The sequence below is a fragment of the Vigna umbellata genome, chromosome 3, assembly GCF_029865625.1.
Source record: "Vigna umbellata cultivar VRB3 chromosome 3, Vumbellata_1.0, whole genome shotgun sequence".
Lineage (NCBI taxonomy): Eukaryota > Viridiplantae > Streptophyta > Magnoliopsida > Fabales > Fabaceae > Vigna > Vigna umbellata.
The window spans coordinates 26,213,596-26,238,341 of record NC_142167.1 but is presented as its reverse complement, the minus strand read 5'-3'; the positions used below and the strand labels follow the sequence as shown (position 1 = coordinate 26,238,341).

Genomic DNA, 24,746 nt, shown 5'->3' with positions numbered 1-24,746 from the left:
TTTTGTATTTTTGGAAGGACGAGAAGTTGTCTAACCGGCTCTGCCAGATTCAACTTCTTGTTTCCCCAAAACTTTGGTTGTTTCTTATATCTTTATATTGTATTTTTGGAAGGACGAGAAGTTGTCTAACCGGCTCTGCCAGATTCAACTTCTTGTTTCCCCAAAGCTTTTGTTGTTTTTTTTTATATCTTTATATTGTATTTTTGGAAGGATGTGAAGTTGTCTAACCGGCTCTGCCAGATTCAACTTCTTGTTTCCCCAGAAATTTTATTGTTTTATCTATTCTTTTTATTTCATCTTTGTGGAAGGATGAGAAGTTGTCTAACCGGCTCTGCCAGATTCAACTTCTTGTTTCCCCTGAATTTTTATATTAATATTATTTTGATGGTAAGGGCAACTAATTATTTTTGTATGAATTTATAAATATACGAATGTTGAACTGGTGTTCTCTTGCGAAACTGTTTTATGACTTTTATTATATTGGGTGTTATAACTGAAACTGTTAAATTGTACATGTTCTGATGTGATGAATTTATTGAATGAGTTTGTTGGCTGAAATTGATCTTGTTAGAAGGTCTGGAGTAAGGGTTCTGTAATAGCTTATATATGAGTATTAAATAGATATACAGATACTGTTTGAGGTTGTTGTGAGAGGAAGTAAAAATATTAAAATTAGGCATTTTAGATTTAGAGCATAAGACAACAAGGTAGATAAATTAAATAAATAAATTGATTAATTATTGAGGGCCTCCCTTTGTTGGTAGGATAGAGGAACCTTAAAAACCTGAGTTGGCACATCCCTGATCATAGAGCAGCCCTGGTCTGGTCCAGTCAGTTGTGACTAGTCATATGTGCTGGCGTCGAAGGTGAGTTTGATGCGTTCAGACATCTGGGTCCTCTCCGGTGACCAATTGGGGTAAAGAAAAATCTCTACTAGGATGAAAATAAAATAAAACAAGTTGATTGTAAATGCATAATATTATCATGGTAAAAATTTCATATATATTTTATTTATCATTACATTGAGCCCAGACTTTAATATGTAGTTCCTACGATATGTTGATATATTTTGGTTGATCCATGATCTTTGTTTGGTGAAAATATGTTGAGTTATACTCGTTATGGGAAAAATGAGTTTATAATATGAAGCATGATATATGGCAATATGTTTAATTTATTGATACCAAAACGGGTTATTATGAATTCATGATTAAAGAATGAACATGATTGAGTTAGGTGGATAAGAGGGTATGAATTGTTGGTTTTATGAAATGTTGGAGTGGATATGAGAAATCATTACTTATGAAATGATGTTTACTACCGGGAGTAGTATGTTCGAGTTATACCATGAGAGTTTGGTATGAGCAATGTAACACCTGAGGTTTATGAAAGCAGGCAGAAAGCGGTCTGACCATAAGGCTTTGACATAAACATATGATTCGTAAGTTATATAGAAGCAGGCAGAGAGAGGTCTGACCATAAGGCTTCAGAAAGTAAGACATAGTATATAAGTGAGGCTTAAGGAAGCAGGCAGAGAGCGGTCTGACCATAAGGCTTCATGAGTAAGCATGGTACACTTGTAAGATTTATGGAAATGGAAAAGATGATTTTGATAATGATGAATTAATGACATCAGAATAATGATATTTTATCAATTGCAGAAATACATGATTATAATATTTTTATTACAAGTTTAATGATTTTATGATATGGTTGGCTTACCCTTATTTGTTTGTACTATGATCATATAACTCATGTTATATGTGATTAGATAATGTTGCAGATGCGGTTGAAAAAGCTTAGAGATGAGAGAGATGCGGGGAAAAACTTTCAGGGATTTTTGTAAAAAGAATAAATTTGTATTGGGAAGATTATGTTGTGTAAAACTTATAAGTTGAAATTTCAATGGTGAAGACTATATTGTTTAAAGTTTGTAAGTTTGGTACTGTACTTTGGAGTTTTATGAAATAAAGTTTGATTGTTTATATGAGATATCAAATTAATTTAGTCTCTACTATTAGTAATACCCTTTAAAATATTAGGGTGTTACATTTTGGTATCAGAGCAATGGTTTTCGAAAATATTTTGGGACTCTGGGGAGTGAAATTATTATTCTTAGTAAAATATCAATTGAGTTGATTCTTGTTTTATTGAAAACTAGACTCAAAGAGCTTCAATTTGACTACTCATACGCATATTTTGGACTTCGGGAAGGAGTCTAACTGAGCTGGGGAAAACGTGACAGTTTTACTGTCCAGGGGCTAGCGTCCAACCTTAATTTTAGGTGTATTTTTACAAGTTGCAACTTTTTGGAGTGAGTAGGTTGTGTTCTGCACTGGGAGAACATTTTGAGACCCTTTGGAGACTTTCCTTCCATGTTTTAGGGCTGGAAAATGGTTTAGGATGGTCCATTGGTTGTTTATTATTGTTAAGTGCCAAGTGCATGGGTCCTTAGTTGTCTAAGGCATCTTCTTTTAATTCCAAATCAGATTTGGAGTTTTGGAGGAGAGTAGAGAGGTCCTTGGTGGGAGGTGAACGAAATCCTAAGTGTCCTAAGTGTGGAGGCTGACTTGGTCTAGCAAGGAGGAGAGGAGTTGCTCTTTTTGAAGAAGAGTTTAAGGTGTTTTAGTCTTCATGAGGTAAGGGGAGCTAACTCAACTTAATTTCTAGAATTTTGTAGTTAGAAATATGGTTCCAATTGCTTGACTTTGATGAAGGGGAGCTAATCCTTTCTTGTTATGATCATGAATAAGAATATGAATATGTTAAAAATTTAGTAATGGTAGTTATCTATTGATTTGTGTAAAATTTGGTTTTCATGATTATAATTTCTTATTTTCGAGTTACTGTGGTGATAAATTTCTATTAATTGTTTTCACCGTTGGATTTAGCTAAAATTTTAATATGTGAATCCTAAGACATATTACTAAACTTTGACTGTTCAGATTTGAAAATAGAAGTCTGTACTTGGAGAAATAAATCCTATAAGTTTGAGTAAATTAGTTACCCCTGTAATTACTAAGTTGTCTCAGTAAAATATAGAATTCTGACCTATTTGACCGTTAGATCAACCTCAAAATTTGATATAGAATCCCTAAGACATATTAATACACTGTGACCGATCGGATTTGAAATTTAAGGTCTATGCTTAGAGAAAGAAATTTCGAAAGTTTGAAATATTTGATGAACAATGTGATTCTGTTCTTAAGTTATAATGGTAACAATTTCATATATATTCCATTTACCGTTAGATTGAGCCCAAACTTTAGTATGGAGTTCATAAGACATATTAGGTGATCTTGACCGTTCAGATTTGGAATTAGATGTCTGTGCTTAGAGGAATTCATTCCGTATTTTGAGTTTAACCGAGAATCACTTAAATTTCTGTCTCTGAGTTACCTCGGTAAAACCTTCATATCTACTTAGTTAACCGTTAGATTAACCTGAAACTTTAGTATGAGGTTTCTAACAGATAGGAACATACTTCGACCGTTCGGATTTTAGATCGGAGGTACCGATTTAGAGATATTAATTTTGTAACTTCTCAGGGATCTCAATATTGCTTAATTTATGTTTTTGGATCATTTATAAAAAAATTGATGATTTCCGCCTCATTAACTGTTGGATTGGACTGAAAAGCTTACCATAAGATCTAAACATGTTGTTGATTAGTTTGATTGGTTCAGATCGTCGATAAATAATATGTTGAAAAAGGTAATTTGGTTAATTTGTGCTACTTTGGTAAGTAGGCAGAATTGAAACTGAGATATGTTGATTGGTTATTATGTGCTTGTTGAGCATGATTGGTTTGGTATTAGTGGTTGAGATGACATGTGATTGGTTATGAATGATATGTTAGGAAAATGTAATTTTGTTAATTTATGCTACATTGGTAAGTAGACAGAAGGGAATTGAGAAAAGTTCACCGGTTCTCTTATGTTTGTTGAATATGATTAGTTTTGGATGGGTTGTGGTTGATTATGAATAATTTGTTGAAATAATGTAAATGATGTTGGTTTGCGCTACCTTGGTAAGTAGGCGAGTAGATGTTGGGTCTGCGTTACTTTGGTAAGTAAGCAGGGTGATTTGCGCTACTTTGATAAGTAGGCAGGATGAGATGATGAATGAAGAGATAAAGAGAATGATATAAATCGGGCTACTTTGATAAGTAGGCAGATTAACTATGTGAGTATTGTCTTGCTGTGCTACTTTGGTAAGTAGGCAGAAGATCTTGTTTTATGCTACTTTGGTAAGTAGGCGAATTAATTATACCGTACTGCTTTGGTAAGTAGACAATAATGTCTTGCTGTGCTGCTTTGATAAGTAGACAATATTGTCTTGCGGTGCTACTTTGATAAGTAGAGAGAATAACTTGGTTTGTACTACTTTGGTAAGTAGGTCGGATGAGGTGAAGTTGTAACACTTTGATAAGTGGAATAGTAAAATTGTTGAGCAATGATATTGTGATAATATGTTGAGAGGGTGTGCTTAACTGTATTGAATACTGTGGATGTATTATTAACGGATTGTGAATGGATTGTATGCGTGTTTCAGTTAGCTCACCCTATTGTTTGTGTTTGTGTATGTGAATGCAATGATCGTATAATGTGTCATATTATACGGGAGCATAAACTATTTCAGATGAATTAGCATATGGTTCTAGACTTGCTTAGAAGATGAGAGATCTGTGAAAAAAAAAAAAAAAAAAAAAACAAGAGACATGGGGGATTTCTAAATAAATATATTTTGAAATTTCAAACTGTGTGGAATTTTAAATTTAAGAAGTTTATGAACTGTGTGAAATTTTATTTTAGAAGACTTGTGTTGTAATACAACACTTAATATTTTGTTGGTGTTGAAAATTGTTAAAGAAAAGTAATATATGCATTTTTGTGGAAAAATAAATTGTAACGCCTAAATCGGGGTGTTACACTATTGGGTATCAGAGCAATGGTTTTCGAAAATTCATATCTCTTTTGTAAGTAATCTTTTGTTAAATAGTCTTTGTTTAAATAAATAATTTTCGAGGACGAAAATAATTGTTGTTGGGGAGATTGTAAGATCCTTGAAAATATTTGTAAGTTAGATACTAGATAAAAAAAAATTAAAAAAAAAAAAAAATAGTGAATAGTAAATTGTGAATAGTAAATAGTAAAAAGTGAATAGTAAAAAAAAAAATAAATAAAAAAAAAATAAAATTATTTTTGGAAAGGATAAGTGTTACACGTAGCTTTGAGATCAGAATTCACCAATTTGCAAATAAAAAATTATTTTTGTAATAGTAAAATGAATAAAAAAATTAATAGTACAAATGAATAGTAAAAATGAATAGTACAAATGAATAGTAAATTTTTTTACTATAAATAGCCAAGGGGGGAGGCTGAAAATTTACACCAAAGAACTTAGAAAAATGTTGAGAGAAGAGAGTTGGAAGAATTTCTAACTGCAAGGGGGATATTCTGGAAGTTTTCAGAGAGCGAGGAGATTAAGTCTGTAATAGAGGTAAGGGAAGCCACTCTTATACTTTGCTTTTCTCTAATCCTAAATCTTGAATATGTAGTATTTTGTTGCTGTATGGTCTTGAATTTTGAATGAGAACATTTATTTGTTTCTTTTGTATTTTTGGAAGGACGAGAAGTTGTCTAACCGGCTCTGCCAGATTCAACTTCTTGTTTCCCCAAAACTTTGGTTGTTTCTTATATCTTTATATTGTATTTTTGGAAGGACGAGAAGTTGTCTAACCGGCTCTGCCAGATTCAACTTCTTGTTTCCCCAAAGCTTTTGTTGTTTTATTTTATATCTTTATATTGTATTTTTGGAAGGATGTGAAGTTGTCTAACCGGCTCTGCCAGATTCAACTTCTTGTTTCCCCAGAAATTTTATTGTTTTATCTATTCTTTTTATTTCATCTTTGTGGAAGGATGAGAAGTTGTCTAACCGGCTCTGCCAGATTCAACTTCTTGTTTCCCCTGAATTTTTATATTAATATTATTTTGATGGTAAGGGCAACTAATTATTTTTGTATGAATTTATAAATATACGAATGTTGAACTGGTGTTCTCTTGCGAAACTGTTTTATGACTTTTATTATATTGGGTGTTATAACTGAAACTGTTAAATTGTACATGTTCTGATGTGATGAATTTATTGAATGAGTTTGTTGGCTGAAATTGATCTTGTTAGAAGGTCTGGAGTAAGGGTTCTGTAATAGCTTATATATGAGTATTAAATAGATATACAGATACTGTTTGAGGTTGTTGTGAGAGGAAGTAAAAATATTAAAATTAGGCATTTTAGATTTAGAGCATAAGACAACAAGGTAGATAAATTAAATAAATAAATTGATTAATTATTGAGGGCCTCCCTTTGTTGGTAGGATAGAGGAACCTTAAAAACCTGAGTTGGCACATCCCTGATCATAGAGCAGCCCTGGTCTGGTCCAGTCAGTTGTGACTAGTCATATGTGCTGGCGTCGAAGGTGAGTTTGATGCGTTCAGACATCTGGGTCCTCTCCGGTGACCAATTGGGGTAAAGAAAAATCTCTACTAGGATGAAAATAAAATAAAACAAGTTGATTGTAAATGCATAATATTATCATGGTAAAAATTTCATATATATTTTATTTATCATTACATTGAGCCCAGACTTTAATATGTAGTTCCTACGATATGTTGATATATTTTGGTTGATCCATGATCTTTGTTTGGTGAAAATATGTTGAGTTATACTCGTTATGGGAAAAATGAGTTTATAATATGAAGCATGATATATGGCAATATGTTTAATTTATTGATACCAAAACGGGTTATTATGAATTCATGATTAAAGAATGAACATGATTGAGTTAGGTGGATAAGAGGGTATGAATTGTTGGTTTTATGAAATGTTGGAGTGGATATGAGAAATCATTACTTATGAAATGATGTTTACTACCGGGAGTAGTATGTTCGAGTTATACCATGAGAGTTTGGTATGAGCAATGTAACACCTGAGGTTTATGAAAGCAGGCAGAAAGCGGTCTGACCATAAGGCTTTGACATAAACATATGATTCGTAAGTTATATAGAAGCAGGCAGAGAGAGGTCTGACCATAAGGCTTCAGAAAGTAAGACATAGTATATAAGTGAGGCTTAAGGAAGCAGGCAGAGAGCGGTCTGACCATAAGGCTTCATGAGTAAGCATGGTACACTTGTAAGATTTATGGAAATGGAAAAGATGATTTTGATAATGATGAATTAATGACATCAGAATAATGATATTTTATCAATTGCAGAAATACATGATTATAATATTTTTATTACAAGTTTAATGATTTTATGATATGGTTGGCTTACCCTTATTTGTTTGTACTATGATCATATAACTCATGTTATATGTGATTAGATAATGTTGCAGATGCGGTTGAAAAAGCTTAGAGATGAGAGAGATGCGGGGAAAAACTTTCAGGGATTTTTGTAAAAAGAATAAATTTGTATTGGGAAGATTATGTTGTGTAAAACTTATAAGTTGAAATTTCAATGGTGAAGACTATATTGTTTAAAGTTTGTAAGTTTGGTACTGTACTTTGGAGTTTTATGAAATAAAGTTTGATTGTTTATATGAGATATCAAATTAATTTAGTCTCTACTATTAGTAATACCCTTTAAAATATTAGGGTGTTACAACTACCATGAATCCTCACCTTGAGGCCATGGAATTACGTCCATTACACCTTCTTGTTACATTCAACCATCAAACATGTCTCATACATTCACATACTTTCAGTATAATAACATTACCACGATCATACTATGCATTTCAATCATTCCGCACACTTAATTCAAACCAAAACAAGAGCAAATGAGCTTGAACCGAACGTTGTGAGTTTTGGCCGAGCACTGAGAGCTTTGGCCGAACGCTGTGAGTTTTGGACGAACACTTAGAGCCTTGGCCGAACACTAAAACCTTGGCCGAACGCTTAGGGTCTTGGATGAACACCTAGAGCCTTGGCCGAACACTAAAACCTTGGCCAAACGCTTAGACTTTGGCCGAGCACTTATTTCACTTCCCAAAGGATAGGACCGAACGATCCATAAAGGAAAGACTGAAGAAGTGACCGAGCACTATTTAGGATCGAACACTAAGAGAGACCGAACGCCGCCAAGGTCACTCACTAAGACCGAACGCTACCAATACCACCCACTAAGACCGAACGCTACCAATACCACCCACTAAGACCGAATGTTGTCAAGACCACTCACTAAGACCGAACGCTACCAATACCACCCTGATACAAATTTATGAACACCGAAAAACGGCGCCACAAACTTGTTTAACAATCGGCAAGTGTGACCGAATCGTTTCAAGTAATAAACTCGGTAAGACCAAGTATCGTTCTCCCAAAGGACTCACGGCCTAGTTTAGTTATGTGATTCGTTGATTATTTAAGACTTAAGAACGAAATAAGTGGAGTTTAATATGCAAAACAGAAAATAAACATGTATGCATGAATTTGATCAATGGCTAAAACAAAATACAAACACTTAAATGGAATATATGGATGAGTATGTTGTTGGGGTTATCAATTTCATCTTATCCACTCTCATATACTTTAGGAATTCAACATTCTTTTCATCATTGTTAATGCCACTCTCTAAATTACCTTGCAAGAAGGCCTATCCCTAATTACGAGTTCATACGATTCCTAGCATTCCTAATAATTAGTTCTTTTAGTGCAGGAGCTTAACGGCAACCAATATACTATTGGGAGAAATTCCCCGGATCTAGACTTCCCCGTACGTTTCCGTATCGACAAAATCAATAATCATGCATTGAATGAGTTAAACAAAGCAAGCATTAAGTAAAGAGGAAAAACCCTAACTAATGATGAAAGAAAGCATAGGTCTTAAATATAAGATGTAAAAACAAATTCCATATATGAGAGTTTCACAAGACTACATTGATTCCCCAACAACAATACAAGGTTTAGTTCACCATATTCATGGTGAAACTAGATGAATAATAATAAAAGAATGAAAGATAAAACCCTAGAAAGGTGAAGAGGTAGCCTGAGCATCCAAGATCCTCCTTCAAAGGGGTGGAAGAGAGAGTGTTTGCTTCGTTTCTGCCAAAGATACAAACCCTAGGACGTCCTAAAGCTTATATACTATTCTAAAATTACAGAAAATTTAGGCCCAAGCCCATAAGTGTGCCGCTCAGCGGTAAGTGCGTGAGTTGGTTTCTTCCCCTCAGCGGCCATTTTGCCCCTCAGCGGATCCCCCGTGAGCTTCTGAGTGCCGCTCAGCGGTAAACTGCCGCCGAGCGGCAGTTGCGGCTTCTCCTTTTGCACTTTTTGATGTCTTTTCTGATTTCATCTCTCTCCTACTTCACTTCTTTCACCAAATTCACCTTAAAACCTGCACAAAAACACTGAAATCAAGCATAAACCTGTCCAGCTCTCTTATTTCTGAAAATATGAATAAAAGCATGATTTCAAGCTAGTTTCTAAGTGTTAAAGGTTGCTTTTAGTATCAATTTCAAGCATGAAAATAACAGTTTTTCAACTGTTATCACACCCACTAAGACCGAACGCTACCAATACCACCCACTAAGACCGAACGTTGTTAAGACCACTCACTAAGACCGAACGCTACCAATATCACCCACTAAGACCGAACGGTCACTACAACGTTCTGCATAATTCTACAGAATTATCTACTCAACCACTCCTTACCACTTCTAGACCTTTCTTCCAACTTCTAATGCCTCTAATTCATACTTGGTACCTAGTTAAACTTGTCTAGATGTTTATAAGGTGTTATTAACCTGATTCTAAAGGAATCACTCCCTAACTTTTCATTAAAACTCCAATTTCATTAAACTAAGGACCCAATTTCAATTCTACTAGGTTGCTAATGACTTTACTCAGTTTTATGACATTAACCAGTTCTAATTGACTCATCCAAGCTAGCCAAACTACCCAATTGGTCATCGGAGAAGAACCCAATGTCTGAACGCATCAAACTCACCTTCGACGCCAATACATATGACTAGTCACAACTTGTTGGATCAGACCAGGGCTGCTCTATGATCAGGGATGTGCCAACTCAGGTTTCTAAGGTCCCTCTATCCTACCAACCAAGTACTCTCAACAATTCATCCAAACTGTACTATATGTTCTAGACTCCAATTGCCCAATTACAATGCATCACTTCCGTTCACACTAACCTGAAACAGTACATGTACACTCACCCACTACTCATATTGACTGTTTTACAGAGTTCTTACTCCAGACTAGAAATTCATTACAGCCAACAACCTCATCCAAGTCAAACAATGTTCAACACACCATGGTTACACAACTTCCACACATCCAGCAGATACAAATCAACATGCTCACCACAAAAATATAACTCAACAGTAAACAATCATAAATTATCAAGCATACATCATATAGTTCAAACAAAACATAACTAGTTCCCCTTACCTGGTTTCTCCAAGCACAACTAATTGAAATTGTCCTAACAGTACCCTTGACAGCACAAGAGCTCAACCTGACCCTACAAACCACCAAAGTGGTGACAACAGTAGCTCTTAGAGCTTGATTTGGCAGAAAATATGAAGATGAAACCCCGCTAGTAACATGAAACCAGTGACGTCGGATGCCCTAAGTTCAAAGACAGTGAAAGAGAAGGGGAAGAACGACTTACCGGTCATAATGAAGAAAACGTTCGGTAGAAATGAAGCCCTCTATGCCGCGGACGCTTGGATAGCTCCTAAATCGAATTCCTACGGTTCAAGGAGCTGGGAATCTAGAGAAAAGTCAGAGAAAACCTTTAGGACAAAGGGTTCTAGAGAGAGAAAGGAAAGAGCTTAGAAAAATGAAAAAGAACTTTGATGAGCCCTTCCTAAGGTTAGACTGGCCTTAGGCTGATGGGTTTGACTGCCCCACATAAGGCCTAATGGTCCCTTATGTATTTTACAGACCCTTACAGAAATAGTATATCTAAATAAAAATATTAAAATTCAATAATTTTAAACTGATTTATCTAAATAAAATATTTAAAAATAAAATAATTTAAAATAATATAAATTCAAATTCAATACATTTAAGTATCCTGCAAATTAAAAAATTCTCAATCTAAACATTAAGGAAAGGTAACTGATATGTAAACTAATTGTAGTTTACATAAAACATATCATGTTTCCTTTCCAAGAACTTGACCATTCGAAGCATTGCTGTCTTTTGCATAATCATGAACAACTTTTAAAGCATTATTTTGAATCGTGGTAGTTCAACTTCTTGAAACATTAATCTGATTTTTATGCATGATAATATTTCATGAAAAATGGTTATGTTGATCTTGAAATTCTATTTCTTTATTCATATGGTCATGGTCGTGATAGGATCATTGCTTCAGAAAGAATGGCCCCAACTTTGTGATGCGTGCCCTACTTAAATGTTTGGGAAAAAGCATTTAAATCTCACAGTCCTATGATTTCTAAAACCTGTCAAAGATCAAATCCTTATTTTATTTACCAAAAATGATTAGTTTTACAAATTCTAATTTACTAATTAGTGTTTTCTTTATCAGGAAAAGTCAACACCACGAACCCCAACAAAAGTGAAAAACACCAAGGACAACCATTAAGTTATTTTATTAATCAATAACAAAAATCAAGGTTGTTCAAAGTATTTACAACACGTTCAATCACATTAAAACACAAACATACACTCATAATTAATTTAGGTTCAGACAAGAACCCTTATAGCCCACCACAATCATGTCCACACCATAAAAAAAATATTCATAAAATGAAGATCGAAAATTTATATTATCATAAATAAAATATTATACTTTCGTTTAAAATTTAAGTTTGACATTAACTTAACGCAATTTAGAAAACGGGTAAAATCATTTTACGAAACCTTGAGGAAAAAAATGTAATTGTTCCATTTTTAATACCTTTTTTCCATAATTGTGCTCACAATATATGATAAATATGGGAACATCTATGGGTTCTATTCATTTGGTTTTTTTATTCCAAGCTTGCACTCCTAAATTTTGCTTTTGTAATAATTTAATACTTTTTCACCATATAAAGAGTTACAATACACAAACACGACATGTATCTATAATCTTTTAACAACATTTATCAGACTTTACTGTTTTCTGGTAACTTATTTAATTTGATTTAACTAATATGTGCATAGTACACTTATTGAGCTTTATGAAATCCATAAGGGGATTCAATTTTACATATTCATTTTTATTTTTCACCACTTTTTTACCCATAATAATTGCACATTATACCACAATTCCATGGTGGCATAAATTTATTAATGTGATCATATGATGCTGGTTGTTCTCTGCTATAAATCCTTGGACCAGGTCACTTACCAAATGTAACAGACCTGTCGTCCATACAATCGAAGAATATAATGGCTGAGGGGCACACAAAATTAATATAATATTATTCATCTTAGCACGGCAATAATGACTAAATTGGTCAAGCAACTGGTATGAATAAATGCTGTTTTTTCTTTCAGATTCATAATACCATTAATTTACTTTCTGTGGAAGGATTCATGGTATCATTTGAATATTGTTCTATTACCCTCCCTTTTACTCAATCAGCAAAGCCAAAGTCTTACCTTTTTCGGTAACATTAGAGAATCTAAAAAGGAAAAAACATATTATTAGATGATGATGGAATATTTGTGTTTTAGAGAGAAAGAAAGAGAGTCACGGAATGAAATCATTTCAATTGATTTAATTCATCAATTCAAGTGAAAAATGCATAAACCTAGTTATATATACATTCACTAATATCAAGTTATTAGAAAGTTATCAGAAATGGACTTTAAGTCTAACTCAATCTCACAAAATCGGCTTGTATGGTGAGGTTTACACTCCACTTATATATTATAATTTGATTTTATCTCTAGTCGATGTGGGATTTCCAACACAAGTATTATTCCTTGCTAGACTTGTAATTCAGTTATCGTAATTGTTCTCAATAGTCTAAATTAAGTTTTAGGTCATCCTTATTAATTTTGTATTACCACTAGTACAAAAAGAAGAAAAGACATCGGTTCTTTTTGTTTATAGGCATCGGTTTTGCAACCAAGGCATATATGACCGAGGTAAAAAAAGTAGGTTATATGCCTCGATCACGGACCGAAATAAAACAAGATAGGATTATGCCTCGGTTTTTAGAGAACCGAGGCAGTAACGTGTTCTTTTTTTCAAATTTTAGAACTCGCCACCGTCAATCAGTGAGATTCAATTTCTGAGGCTGAATCTGAATGTAAGAAAACCCAAAAAATTATCAGCAGGAAGACAAGACCCTCGCCACTGTCACCACCGACACCAGTTTCCTTTGCTCGCCGCCGATCCGCACCGGGGTCCAGTGGTTCAAGCCTCGTTCCTCGATCTGCACCGTGGTCCAATGGTTCAAGCCCTCTACTCGTCGTCGATCCGCACCGGGGTCCAGTGGTTCAAGCCCCGTTCCTCGATCCACACCAGGGTCCAGTGGTTCAAGCCCTCTACTCGTCGTCGATCCACACCGAGGTCCAGTGGTTCAAGCCCCATTCCTCGATCTGCACCGGGGTTCAGTGGTTCAAGCCCTGCTTTCCACGGCCACTACGGTGCTTTCAGCCCCACCTCGAGCCTCCCCGCACTCGATTGTGGGCTCCGTGGCTCCCCAATGGATGAAGCTGGTGACGAGAGGCTACGATGGTGGCGACGAGAAAGAAAAAGAGCATGGAGAACGGAAAGAAAAAGAGGAGTGCAAAGAGGAGAAGAAGAACAAGTAGTTGAGTGAAAGTTAGGCATGGAGGCGACGATGGTGGAGGCAGCTCGCGGAGGCAACAATGGTGGTGGCAGCTTGTGGCGGCGACGATGGTGGAGGCATCTCGCGGCGGTGACAATGGTGGAGGCAGTGAAGAACCAAGGAGGAAGAAGCTTATATATTTTAAACGAGAAAGAAGAAGAAGTAGAAGCTCAGCCTTGAGAGAAGAAATGAGTGCACAAAAAGTGAAAGAAAAGCAGAAGCGCGTAGGGGCTGAAATACTTTAAACAATGCTACCTCGGTTGCCTTAAAAACCCGAAGTAGTAGCATAATATATGCCTCAGTCAGTAGAGCAACCGCAGTCAAACAAGCTTTTGACACCGAGCTTAGAAAAACCGAAGTCGTAGCTTTTAAAAAATATGCCTCAGTTCTGCTTGAAACCGAAGTAATATCAACTTTTCTAAAAGTTGTCAGCGAGTTTCAGTGAGTTGCAGGATGAGTGTCAGTGTCACGAGGCTTTATGTCTCGGTCCTTCGTTAAACCGAGGTAGTATTACCTTAGGTTAGGCACCGCTTCTGAGCGCAGCTGAGGTGGTAGGCCATTTATGTTTCGATTCTACATGCAACCGAGACCTATAATGTTATCTTATTTACCAATCTGCCACCGCGTTGTTATAGACAACGGGTTGGTATAAAATGAGACATATTGTGCGAGTTTAAAAGCCATAATTGTACTAGTGTACATGTCATATTTAAATTGAGATCATGGTGAACTAGGATCAATTAATGGAAAAAATGATAGTCAATCAATCACTTACAAGAGGATATGGCAAATGAAATTTTATAAAATATGAAAAACTATAGTATTAGAATAAATAATCATAATAAACTTGAAGTTATTAACTCATCCTCATTTATCTTATGAAGACTCTTAATGCTATATTTTTCTTTTGATTTCTTTTGTACACTTTGATAATGTTCAATGTGTCAACGCAATATTAGAATTAGTTAAGAAATTCAATGTAACATAAAGAGTTAATTACTTTTAGAAAAAAGTTAAAAATAGGTAAGACTGTTTTTAAATAATTTAGTTGTGGATAGAGTTAATTTAATCAAGTTAATTTTATTTATTCTTAACTTTTTAAATAAAGATATATATTAATGTGGGATATACTAACTGTAACATCCCAATAAATAGAAATTTCCATTAATCAGAACTAATTACATTTACAGAAAATACAGTGCAGTCTTTAAATATAAACAGCAGCTGCTCAAAAAGGGGACAGCACGTACATCAATATTTACAGTGATTTCCGTGTTCAGAAATTCAGCCAAAATACAAGACCAGTTCTGAATAATCTATTCTGCACAACTGTATACAGAACTGTCAAAATACAGTACAGAAAAATCTAATATCTACTACGGAACTAATCCCTACTGCTCCGATTTGACTTCAACTTCCACCAAGTTGGCATCCTCCAAATTTTCTTCTTCCAGCAATGATTCCAAGGGTGCCTCGCCATCTGCTCACATCCACAACGGATGATCATTGCATTGACAAGACGGACATACAGAAACAGCAGACAACACATGGAACATTGCAAGGGTAAGCTTATATTGTTTAATTAATACAACATACATACAGTTCATGATTCAATTCACACATTCATCAAGTAACTTAATCATATAATTTAACATATAAATATATATAAGACAGACCGTCCGGACTGTATGAACCATGTAGTTACAGGCGTCCTTGCACCCAAGTGGTGTAATAGCCGGGATATACCTAATCAGCTTCCACTTGAGGTTAATCATTCGCCCCTGCTAAGTGAGGGATACGGATGACCTCCTGCCATTCCCACACATGACTACCCCCTTCTACGTGAAGATGAGCATCACGGAATATCAGGATGGACCAAGCCAGCATTAACTAACCACGGTCATACTTTACCAATTCCATCTTTAACACATCTGAGACGTTCCTCCTTGGAACGCTCGTTCAATTCCATAATCGTATAATCATATCACATAGTGTTCAACCATCAAATCCTTTCATAGTTATAATCTTTCCATTCTGTGTTCCACTCTCTTAACATTAACGTCATGCATTCTTTAATCAAATAAAACGAACTTATTACAGAACCTTTGATTTCACGTTTCTGAACAAAAGAAACGAACTCTTATTCATTGATGGACGTTAAGAATTCTTAAAGAATTTAAAGGAGATTGAATTTAGAAGTTCAGAATAATACTTAGAAGATGTTGAGTACACGAACTTTAGGGTGAATCAAGAGAATAAATATCTTACAGAATAACTTAGATAAATAACCAGAATATTTAAAGTACAGAAAACAACTCTTACTGTCAATGAACGAACGTTCAGAAATTTACTTTGGACGAACGTCAATTACGTTCGCTCAGAATTCAATAATAAGGACGAGCGTTCAGTTAGAAACCGAACCCTGCTTTGGACGAACGCTAGGTCAATGACCGAGCACGAATTAAAACCAACGCTGGATATACACCGAGCGCTATTTAAGACGAACGCTTCGGTATAGGACCGAGCGCCAGTTCGGACGAACGTTCAGTGTAAGAATGAACGCTCTGTAGAACGAACGTTCGACATAAGGTCGAACGACATTAAGGACGAACGCTCGACTTAAGGCCGAACGTCACTTATTTATAAAGTCTTAAATATTTAAACATTGCTGAGCTAGACGAACGCTCAGACCATCAACTGGGGACGCTCGTTCTCGAGCAGAATTCTTTCCAAATGAAAGAATTCAAATCTAAGTAATTTTACTGAAAGCCGAACGGTTTAAGACCGTACAGGGACGAACGTCCTTCATCAGTGGGAAAGAGTAAATTCCAGATTTTTCAACTTTAGCAGAATTTTTCCAGATTTCAACTTTATGAACTTTACAACTTTCCTTCCAGATTTAATACATTAAAATCATACAGATTTCAACATTTGAATCATTCCAACTATACAATCAACATATTCCATTCATACATAATCAAATCAACATGCATTTGAATCAAATCAACCACAACCTGTATAATACATATATCAGTGTTCATTCATGACAGATTCAATCAATCCAATCATCCTAACTCTATAACATTCATACACCTTTTATACGTATCCAGATCAACATTCAGAACAAACCAGAAATCATATCCCGTATCAATAATATTCATAATTACTCAACCATCATACTCTTCATATATACATTTCAGATCAGAAAATCATGTAGTAAAAATTAAACATATAAGCTTCCCTTACCTTATCAAGCAGTTCACTTCAATTGTTTAGAGTTTCTCTCGTGCTCTCACAGCTTTCTATCAGAATTTCACTCAACCACTTCCACTTAATCTAACACACCAAAACCGTAAGCAGATCAGACTTCTAACTCATGCATGCAACCAGAATTTTGGTTTGCATGAACCAAATGGACGAAGGTGCAGAGATGAGAACTTACCAGTTCAGTTCTCAATTCTGTTCGGATCAGAATGCTGTTCACAGTGCAGGGAAGGTTTCTATGGTGTCTGAAATAGGATTGGAGGAATTGATAGTGAGTGATCTTAGGGAGAAGATGAACACGGTTTAGAGAAAAGCAGAGAAATCGAAAACAGAAATTCTGAGAAGGAGATGAAGCATGCAGGAGGAAGAGGGAGAGTTTCCAGAATTATTTTTCTCTTCCTATGCAGAATAAACTCCCCAACCTCCACACGCCACTTGTCTCCCACTAACCTTCTCAGAATGCTCTAACCGTGACACATGGCAGCCGCATGCAGTGGAAGTGTGAGTGCATTTTGACGTGTCACAGTACATTAATTTAGTGATCAGAGATTGAATTAGTGCATATTAATTTATCAGGTTCTCACATTCCCCCTAACTACAAAAATTTTCGTCCTCGAAAATTCTAAAGCTTACCAGGAAATAGGTGAGGGTATAATTCCTTCACAGCCTCTTCAACCTCCCATGTTGAGTCACCAGTCTTTGCATTCCACACCACTTTCACGAGACGAACATCCTTCCCCTTGTAGAGTCTGGTGCGGCTGTCTTCCACACAAACAGGTTGCATCTCCAGTGTTCTGTCTGGGCGAATTTGGATATCTTCTAACTCCAGTACGTGAGATGGATCAGCTATATACTTCCGGAGTTGAGACACGTGAAAGACTGGATGAAGGTTGGACAGTTGAGGAGGTAAAGCCAATTCATACGCCACTGCTCCAATCTTCTTTAAAATTAGATAAGGTCCAACGTACTTGGGTGAAAGCTTCTTTGGACGAAGGACTCTTCCCACACCAGTGATTGGATTCAACCTTAGAAACACGTGATCTCCAGCAGCGAATTCTAAGGGTCTTCTTCTCTTATCTGCATACGATTTCTGTCTGCTTTGAGAAGTCTTCAAACGTTCTTGAATCAGTTTCACCTTCTCAGTTGTTTGCTGAATTAATTCAGGTCCAGTTACTGCAGTTTCACCTTCTTGGAACCAACACAAAGGAGTTCTACACTTTCTTCCATAAAGAGCTTCAAATGGTGCCATTCCTATGCTTGCTTGATAACTGTTATTATACGTGAATTCAACAAGCGGCAGAACTTCATCCCATACTCCCATATGATCTATCACGCAAGTCCTCAACAAGTCTTCAAGAGTCTGGATGGTTCGCTCAGATTGGCCATCCGTCTGAGGGTGATATGCAGAACTCATCTGCAGTTTGCTTCCCAATTCTCCTTGCAATGACTGCCAAAAACGAGATGTGAATCTCGTGTCCCGATCTGATATGATACTTGAAGGAACTCCATGCAATCTAACAATCTCTTTAATGTACAATTTGGCCAAGTTTGTCATGGACATCTTCAAATTAACAGCCAGGAAATGGGCGCTCTTAGTCAATCTATCCACAATCACCCAAATTGAATCATGGTTTCGGACTGTACGTGGCAGATGAGTCACGAAATCCATGGAGATGCTATCCCACTTCCATTCTGGAATCTCCAATGGCTGCAGCAATCCTCCTGGTCTTTGATGTTCAGCCTTGGCTCTCTGACAGGTTAAACAAGATGACACAAAGCGTGCAATGTCACTCTTCATCCCAGGCCACCAGAATGACAAACGAAGATCCTGATACATCTTAGTCATGCCAGGATGCATGCTAAGACGGCTGTGATGCCCCTCTTCCATTATGATCCTTTTCAGCTCACTGTCATTTGGAACGCACGTCCTCCCCATATATCGAAGTAGACCATCCGTTCCAGCATTGAATCCCTTAGCTTGATCTGTACCAAGCACGTTCAAAATTTTCACCAGCTCTTCATCCTCACGCTGTTTCATCCAGATACGGTCAAATACAGTGCTTGATATTTTAAGGTTGTAGCATTTGATGCTGCTAGGCTCCAACTCAAACTGTAATCTCAGATCTCTGAAACTCTCCACTAAGTGCAGCTCCTTCACCATCATTAACGAGACTTGCACTGCCTTCCTGCTTAGAGCGTCTGCCACTACATTGGCTTTCCCAGGGTGATACAGCAGTTCAAAATCATAGTCTTTTAAAAACTCCAACCAACGTCTTTGCCTCATATTCAGCTCCCTCTGATCAAACAAATATTTGAGGCTCTTGTGATCACTAAAGACTTGGAATGTTGATCCGTATAGATAGTGTCTCCAAATTTTTAATGCGAAAACAACTGCTGCTAACTCCAGATCGTGTGTGGGATAATTCTTCTCATGAATCTTCAATTGGCGAGACGCGTATGCTACTGCACGTCCCTCTTGCATGAGCACACAGCCCAAGCCTTGGTGAGAAGCGTCACAGTACACTTCAAATGGCTTGGACGTGTCTGGAATAATTAGAACTGGCGCGCTCGTCAGTTTCACCTTCAGCTCCTGGAATCGCTCCTCACACAGATCAGTCCAAGCAAAGGGTTGATCCTTTCTAGTCAACCGGGTAAGCGGAGCCACTAACTTGGCGAACCCCTCTATGAAATGTCTGTAATAGCCTGCCAGTCCCACAAAACTCCTCACTTCCGTGACTGAACGCGGGCTCTTCCAATCCAACACTGCTCTCACCTTAGAGGGATCCACTGAAATACCTTCAGACGATATCACATGCCCCAGAAACTGCACCTCCTTCAACCAGAATTCACACTTGGACAGCTTTGCGTACAACTCTTTCTCCCTCAACACGGTTAATACTGTTCTCAAGTGTTCTTCATGTTCGGCATTGGTTTTGGAGTAGATGAGAATATCATCTATGAACACAACCACAAACTTATCCAAATAGGGTCTGAATATCCTGTTCATGTAATCCATGAAGATGGCTGGAGCATTCGTCACTCCAAATGGCATTACCACGTACTCATAATGCCCATAACGTGATCTGAATGCTGTCTTCTGGATGTCGTCCTCCTTAACCCTTATCTGGTGATATCCCGAACGCAAATCAATTTTAGAAAATACCGTTGCTCCATGTAGCTGATCCAACAAATCATCTATCCTTGGTAACGGGTATTTGTTCTTGATGGTCAGTTTGTTTAATTGTCTGTAGTCTATACATAACCGAGAGCTGCCATCTTTCTTTTTCACCAAGAGCACAGGAGCCCCCCATGGTGATACGCTTGGTCTAATGAATTGCTTCTCCATAAGCTCTTCAATCTGCTTCTTGAGTTCAACCAACTCTGCAGGTGCCATACGGTATGGTTGAACAGATATAGGGGCTGCCGTTGTCACCAGATCAATGGTGAATTCAATCTCTCTAACAGGAGGCAATCCTGGTATCTCTTCTGGAAAAACGTCCAGAAATTCATTCACAACCGCTCGTTCAATACTGCTCTCCTGGGACGTCCGTGCTTCTGCCAATCCTCCTAATTCCTTATCTTCATGCGTCATGATGAGAAAACAGCTTGCTCCCTCCATGATGTCCTCCCTAAACTGCCCAACAGTGATTGACAGTTCTTCCTCTTCTTCACTGGGAAAAACTAATTCCTTCTTCCCACAATCTATAATAATATGGTTGGTAGCCAACCAATCCATTCCTAGAATTATTTCCAAGTCCTTCAAAGGTAAACAGATTAAGTTCACCTTATAACTATGCCCCTCAACCACAATAGGACATCTAATGCACACGGTAGATGTCCTAATCTCTCCAGCCGCTGGTGTTGATACCACCAAGTCAAACTGCATATCCCTCTCCACTATTCCCAGCTTTTCAACACACGCCTTCGAGATGAAGGAGTGCGTCGCCCCAGAATCAAACAGTACATGACAAGGCATTCCAAACAGCAAGCATTCACCAGTTATAAGATTACCTGCGCTTGCTGCCTCCGCTCCAGTGATAGCGTACACACGGCCTACTGCTTGTGCTCGCCCCCCCTGGGCTGATTTCTTCCCGTGTTTGGTGGTCTCATCACTGCTCTTCCACTCATGTTACACTCGTTCCCCAAGTGTCCATTTCGTCCACATCGGTTGCAGTGTTTTCCTCCCACTAGCTGAGGACAGGATGAACGATAATGCGGCCCCCCACACTGAAAGCAAGTTATATTTCCTTGTCCAGTGTGTCCGACAGGAATCAATGCTTGAGAACCACTCGTATTGGCTGATTGATTTGGACGAGTGTAAGGTATTTTCCTTTGAACAGAACCTCCCCTGGACACAATTGGTCCCCTACTAGCTTGTTGTTGCTTCTTGTGTCGTTCCGCCTCTGCCAAGTTCTTCTCCAACACCTTGGCTCTCTCAACCATAGCAGGGAACGTTCTGATACACAAACTGGAAATTACAACTTTTAGATCACTGCGTAGACCGTTCTCAAATTTTCTGCACTGCCACTCCTCACTAGCGGCCATCGTATTGAAACGAATCAAGTGTTTGAACTTGTTCGTATATTCAGAAACTGACATCCCCCCTTGAACCAGCTGTAAAAATTCAACCTCCTTTGCAAAACGAACACTGTCAGGGAAGTATTCTTCATAAAATTTATTCCTGAAAACTTCCCACGTGACTGGTTGTTGAGCGTCAGTCAGGATAGCCCTAGCGCTTGCCCACCAGTGGCTTGCTTCTCCCGTCAACAAGTACTCAGTGTATGCTAAACGGTTCTCATTCGGACACCTCTTAGCATTGAAGATCCTCTCCATATCCCTTAGCCACTGGTCTGCCTCATCAGGAAGGCATTTCCCACTGAATTTAATCGGATGATGTTGGAGGAAACTCTCCAAACTCCATTCCGCTGCAGGTGGGGCAGCGTTAGAAGAAGATGCTCCAGGTGCACCTCTAGTTGCAGCCAGTATCTCCATCAATTGCCTTTGCGTGTTTTCAGAATTAACACGCGAGGCCTCCAAACCTTGCATAGCAGCTTGGTTTTGCTGCATCAAGGTAGCATTCTGCTCCATTAACGTGGTATTCTGTTGATGCAATCTTTCCACCACGGTTTCCAACAATCTAGTGTTGTTGGACGTTTCGGACTCATTCGGTTGAGGAGGAGGAGGAAGTCTAGGTGCCATTTGTTCTCTGGATGCAGAGAAAAACAAACGAGCATTAGTTTTGTCCAAGAGTTAAAACAATAATAACTCACTAAACATGCAATAAGCACACAGCAAAAACACAGTGCACTCATAACCCTACAGTGTCCTTAGAAGAACAAAACTGTTCTGATACCAATAAATGTAACATCCCAATAAATAGAAATTTCCATTAATCAGAACTAATTACATTTACAGAAAATACAGTGCAGTCTTTAAATATAAACAGCAGCTGCTCAAAAAGGGGACAGCACGTACATCAATATTTACAGTGATTTCCGTGTTCAGAAATTCAGCCAAAATACAAGACCAGTTCTGAATAATCTATTCTGCACAACTGTATACAGAACTGTCAAAATACAGTACAGAAAAATCTAATATCTACTACGGAACTAATCCCTACTGCTCCGATTTGACTTCAACTTCCACCAAGTTGGCATCCTCCAAATTTTCTTCTTCCAGCAATGATTCCAAGGGTGCCTCGCCATCTGCTCACATCCACAACGGATGATCATTGCATTGACAAGACGGACATACAGAAACAGCAGACAACACATGGAACATTGCAAGGGTAAGCTTATATTGTTTAATTAATACAACATACATACAGTTCATGATTCAATTCACACATTCATCAAGTAACTTAATCATATAATTTAACATATAAATATATATAAGACAGACCGTCCGGACTGTATGAACCATGTAGTTACAGGCGTCCTTGCACCCAAGTGGTGTAATAGCCGGGATATACCTAATCAGCTTCCACTTGAGGTTAATCATTCGCCCCTGCTAAGTGAGGGATACGGATGACCTCCTGCCATTCCCACACATGACTACCCCCTTCTACGTGAAGATGAGCATCACGGAATATCAGGATGGACCAAGCCAGCATTAACTAACCACGGTCATACTTTACCAATTCCATCTTTAACACATCTGAGACGTTCCTCCTTGGAACGCTCGTTCAATTCCATAATCGTATAATCATATCACATAGTGTTCAACCATCAAATCCTTTCATAGTTATAATCTTTCCATTCTGTGTTCCACTCTCTTAACATTAACGTCATGCATTCTTTAATCAAATAAAACGAACTTATTACAGAACCTTTGATTTCACGTTTCTGAACAAAAGAAACGAACTCTTATTCATTGATGGACGTTAAGAATTCTTAAAGAATTTAAAGGAGATTGAATTTAGAAGTTCAGAATAATACTTAGAAGATGTTGAGTACACGAACTTTAGGTTGAATCAAGAGAATAAATATCTTACAGAATAACTTAGATAAATAACCAGAATATTTAAAGTACAGAAAACAACTCTTACTGTCAATGAACGAACGTTCAGAAATTTACTTTGGACGAACGTCAATTACGTTCGCTCAGAATTCAATAATAAGGACGAGCGTTCAGTTAGAAACCGAACCCTGCTTTGGACGAACGCTAGGTCAATGACCGAGCACGAATTAAAACGAACGCTGGATATACACCGAGCGCTATTTAAGACGAACGCTTCGGTATAGGACCGAGCGCCAGTTCGGACGAACGTTCAGTGTAAGAATGAACGCTCTGTAGAACGAACGTTCGACATAAGGTCGAACGACATTAAGGACGAACGCTCGACTTAAGGCCGAACGTCACTTATTTATAAAGTCTTAAATATTTAAACATTGCTGAGCTAGACGAACGCTCAGACCATCAACTGGGGACGCTCGTTCTCGAGCAGAATTCTTTCCAAATGAAAGAATTCCAATCTAAGTAATTTTACTGAAAGCCGAACGGTTTAAGACCGTACAGGGACGAACGTCCTTCATCAGTGGGAAAGAGTAAATTCCAGATTTTTCAACTTTAGCAGAATTTTTCCAGATTTCAACTTTATGAACTTTACAACTTTCCTTCCAGATTTAATACATTAAAATCATACAGATTTCAACATTTGAATCATTCCAACTATACAATCAACATATTCCATTCATACATAATCAAATCAACATGCATTTGAATCAAATCAACCACAACCTGTATAATACATATATCAGTGTTCATTCATGACAGATTCAATCAATCCAATCATCCTAACTCTATAACATTCATACACCTTTTATACGTATCCAGATCAACATTCAGAACAAACCAGAAATCATATCCCGTATCAATAATATTCATAATTACTCAACCATCATACTCTTCATATATACATTTCAGATCAGAAAATCATGTAGTAAAAATTAAACATATAAGCTTCCCTTACCTTATCAAGCAGTTCACTTCAATTGTTTAGAGTTTCTCTCGTGCTCTCACAGCTTTCTATCAGAATTTCACTCAACCACTTCCACTTAATCTAACACACCAAAACCGTAAGCAGATCAGACTTCTAACTCATGCATGCAACCAGAATTTTGGTTTGCATGAACCAAATGGACGAAGGTGCAGAGATGAGAACTTAC

At 37.3% G+C, this 24,746-nt stretch overlaps 1 protein-coding gene across 1 annotated transcript; it reads right to left on the bottom strand.

Annotated features, from left to right (window-relative positions):
- Nucleotides 1–21,132: 21,132 nt before the first annotated feature.
- On the bottom strand, nt 21,133–21,912 carry LOC148202120 (uncharacterized). Its single transcript, XM_088109523.1, has 2 exons — nt 21,505–21,912; nt 21,133–21,306 (listed from the first exon to the last, which is right to left on the bottom strand). Exons 1-2 carry the CDS (start codon nt 21,910–21,912, stop codon nt 21,133–21,135), a joined length of 582 nt encoding a protein of 193 aa, XP_087965649.1.
- Between the last annotated feature and the right edge of the window lie 2,834 nt (nt 21,913–24,746).

Bases quoted from the DNA above. Each gene is read 5' to 3' on its own strand.
- LOC148202120 (XM_088109523.1), bottom strand. From the start codon at position 21,912: ATGGAGAGGATCTTCAATGCTAAGAGGTGTCCGAATGAGAACCGTTTA. The intron at 21,307-21,504 runs GTGTTGGAGAAG...ACTTGCTTTCAG, and splicing joins CTATGGTTGAGAGAGCCAAG to TGTGGGGGGCCGCATTATCG.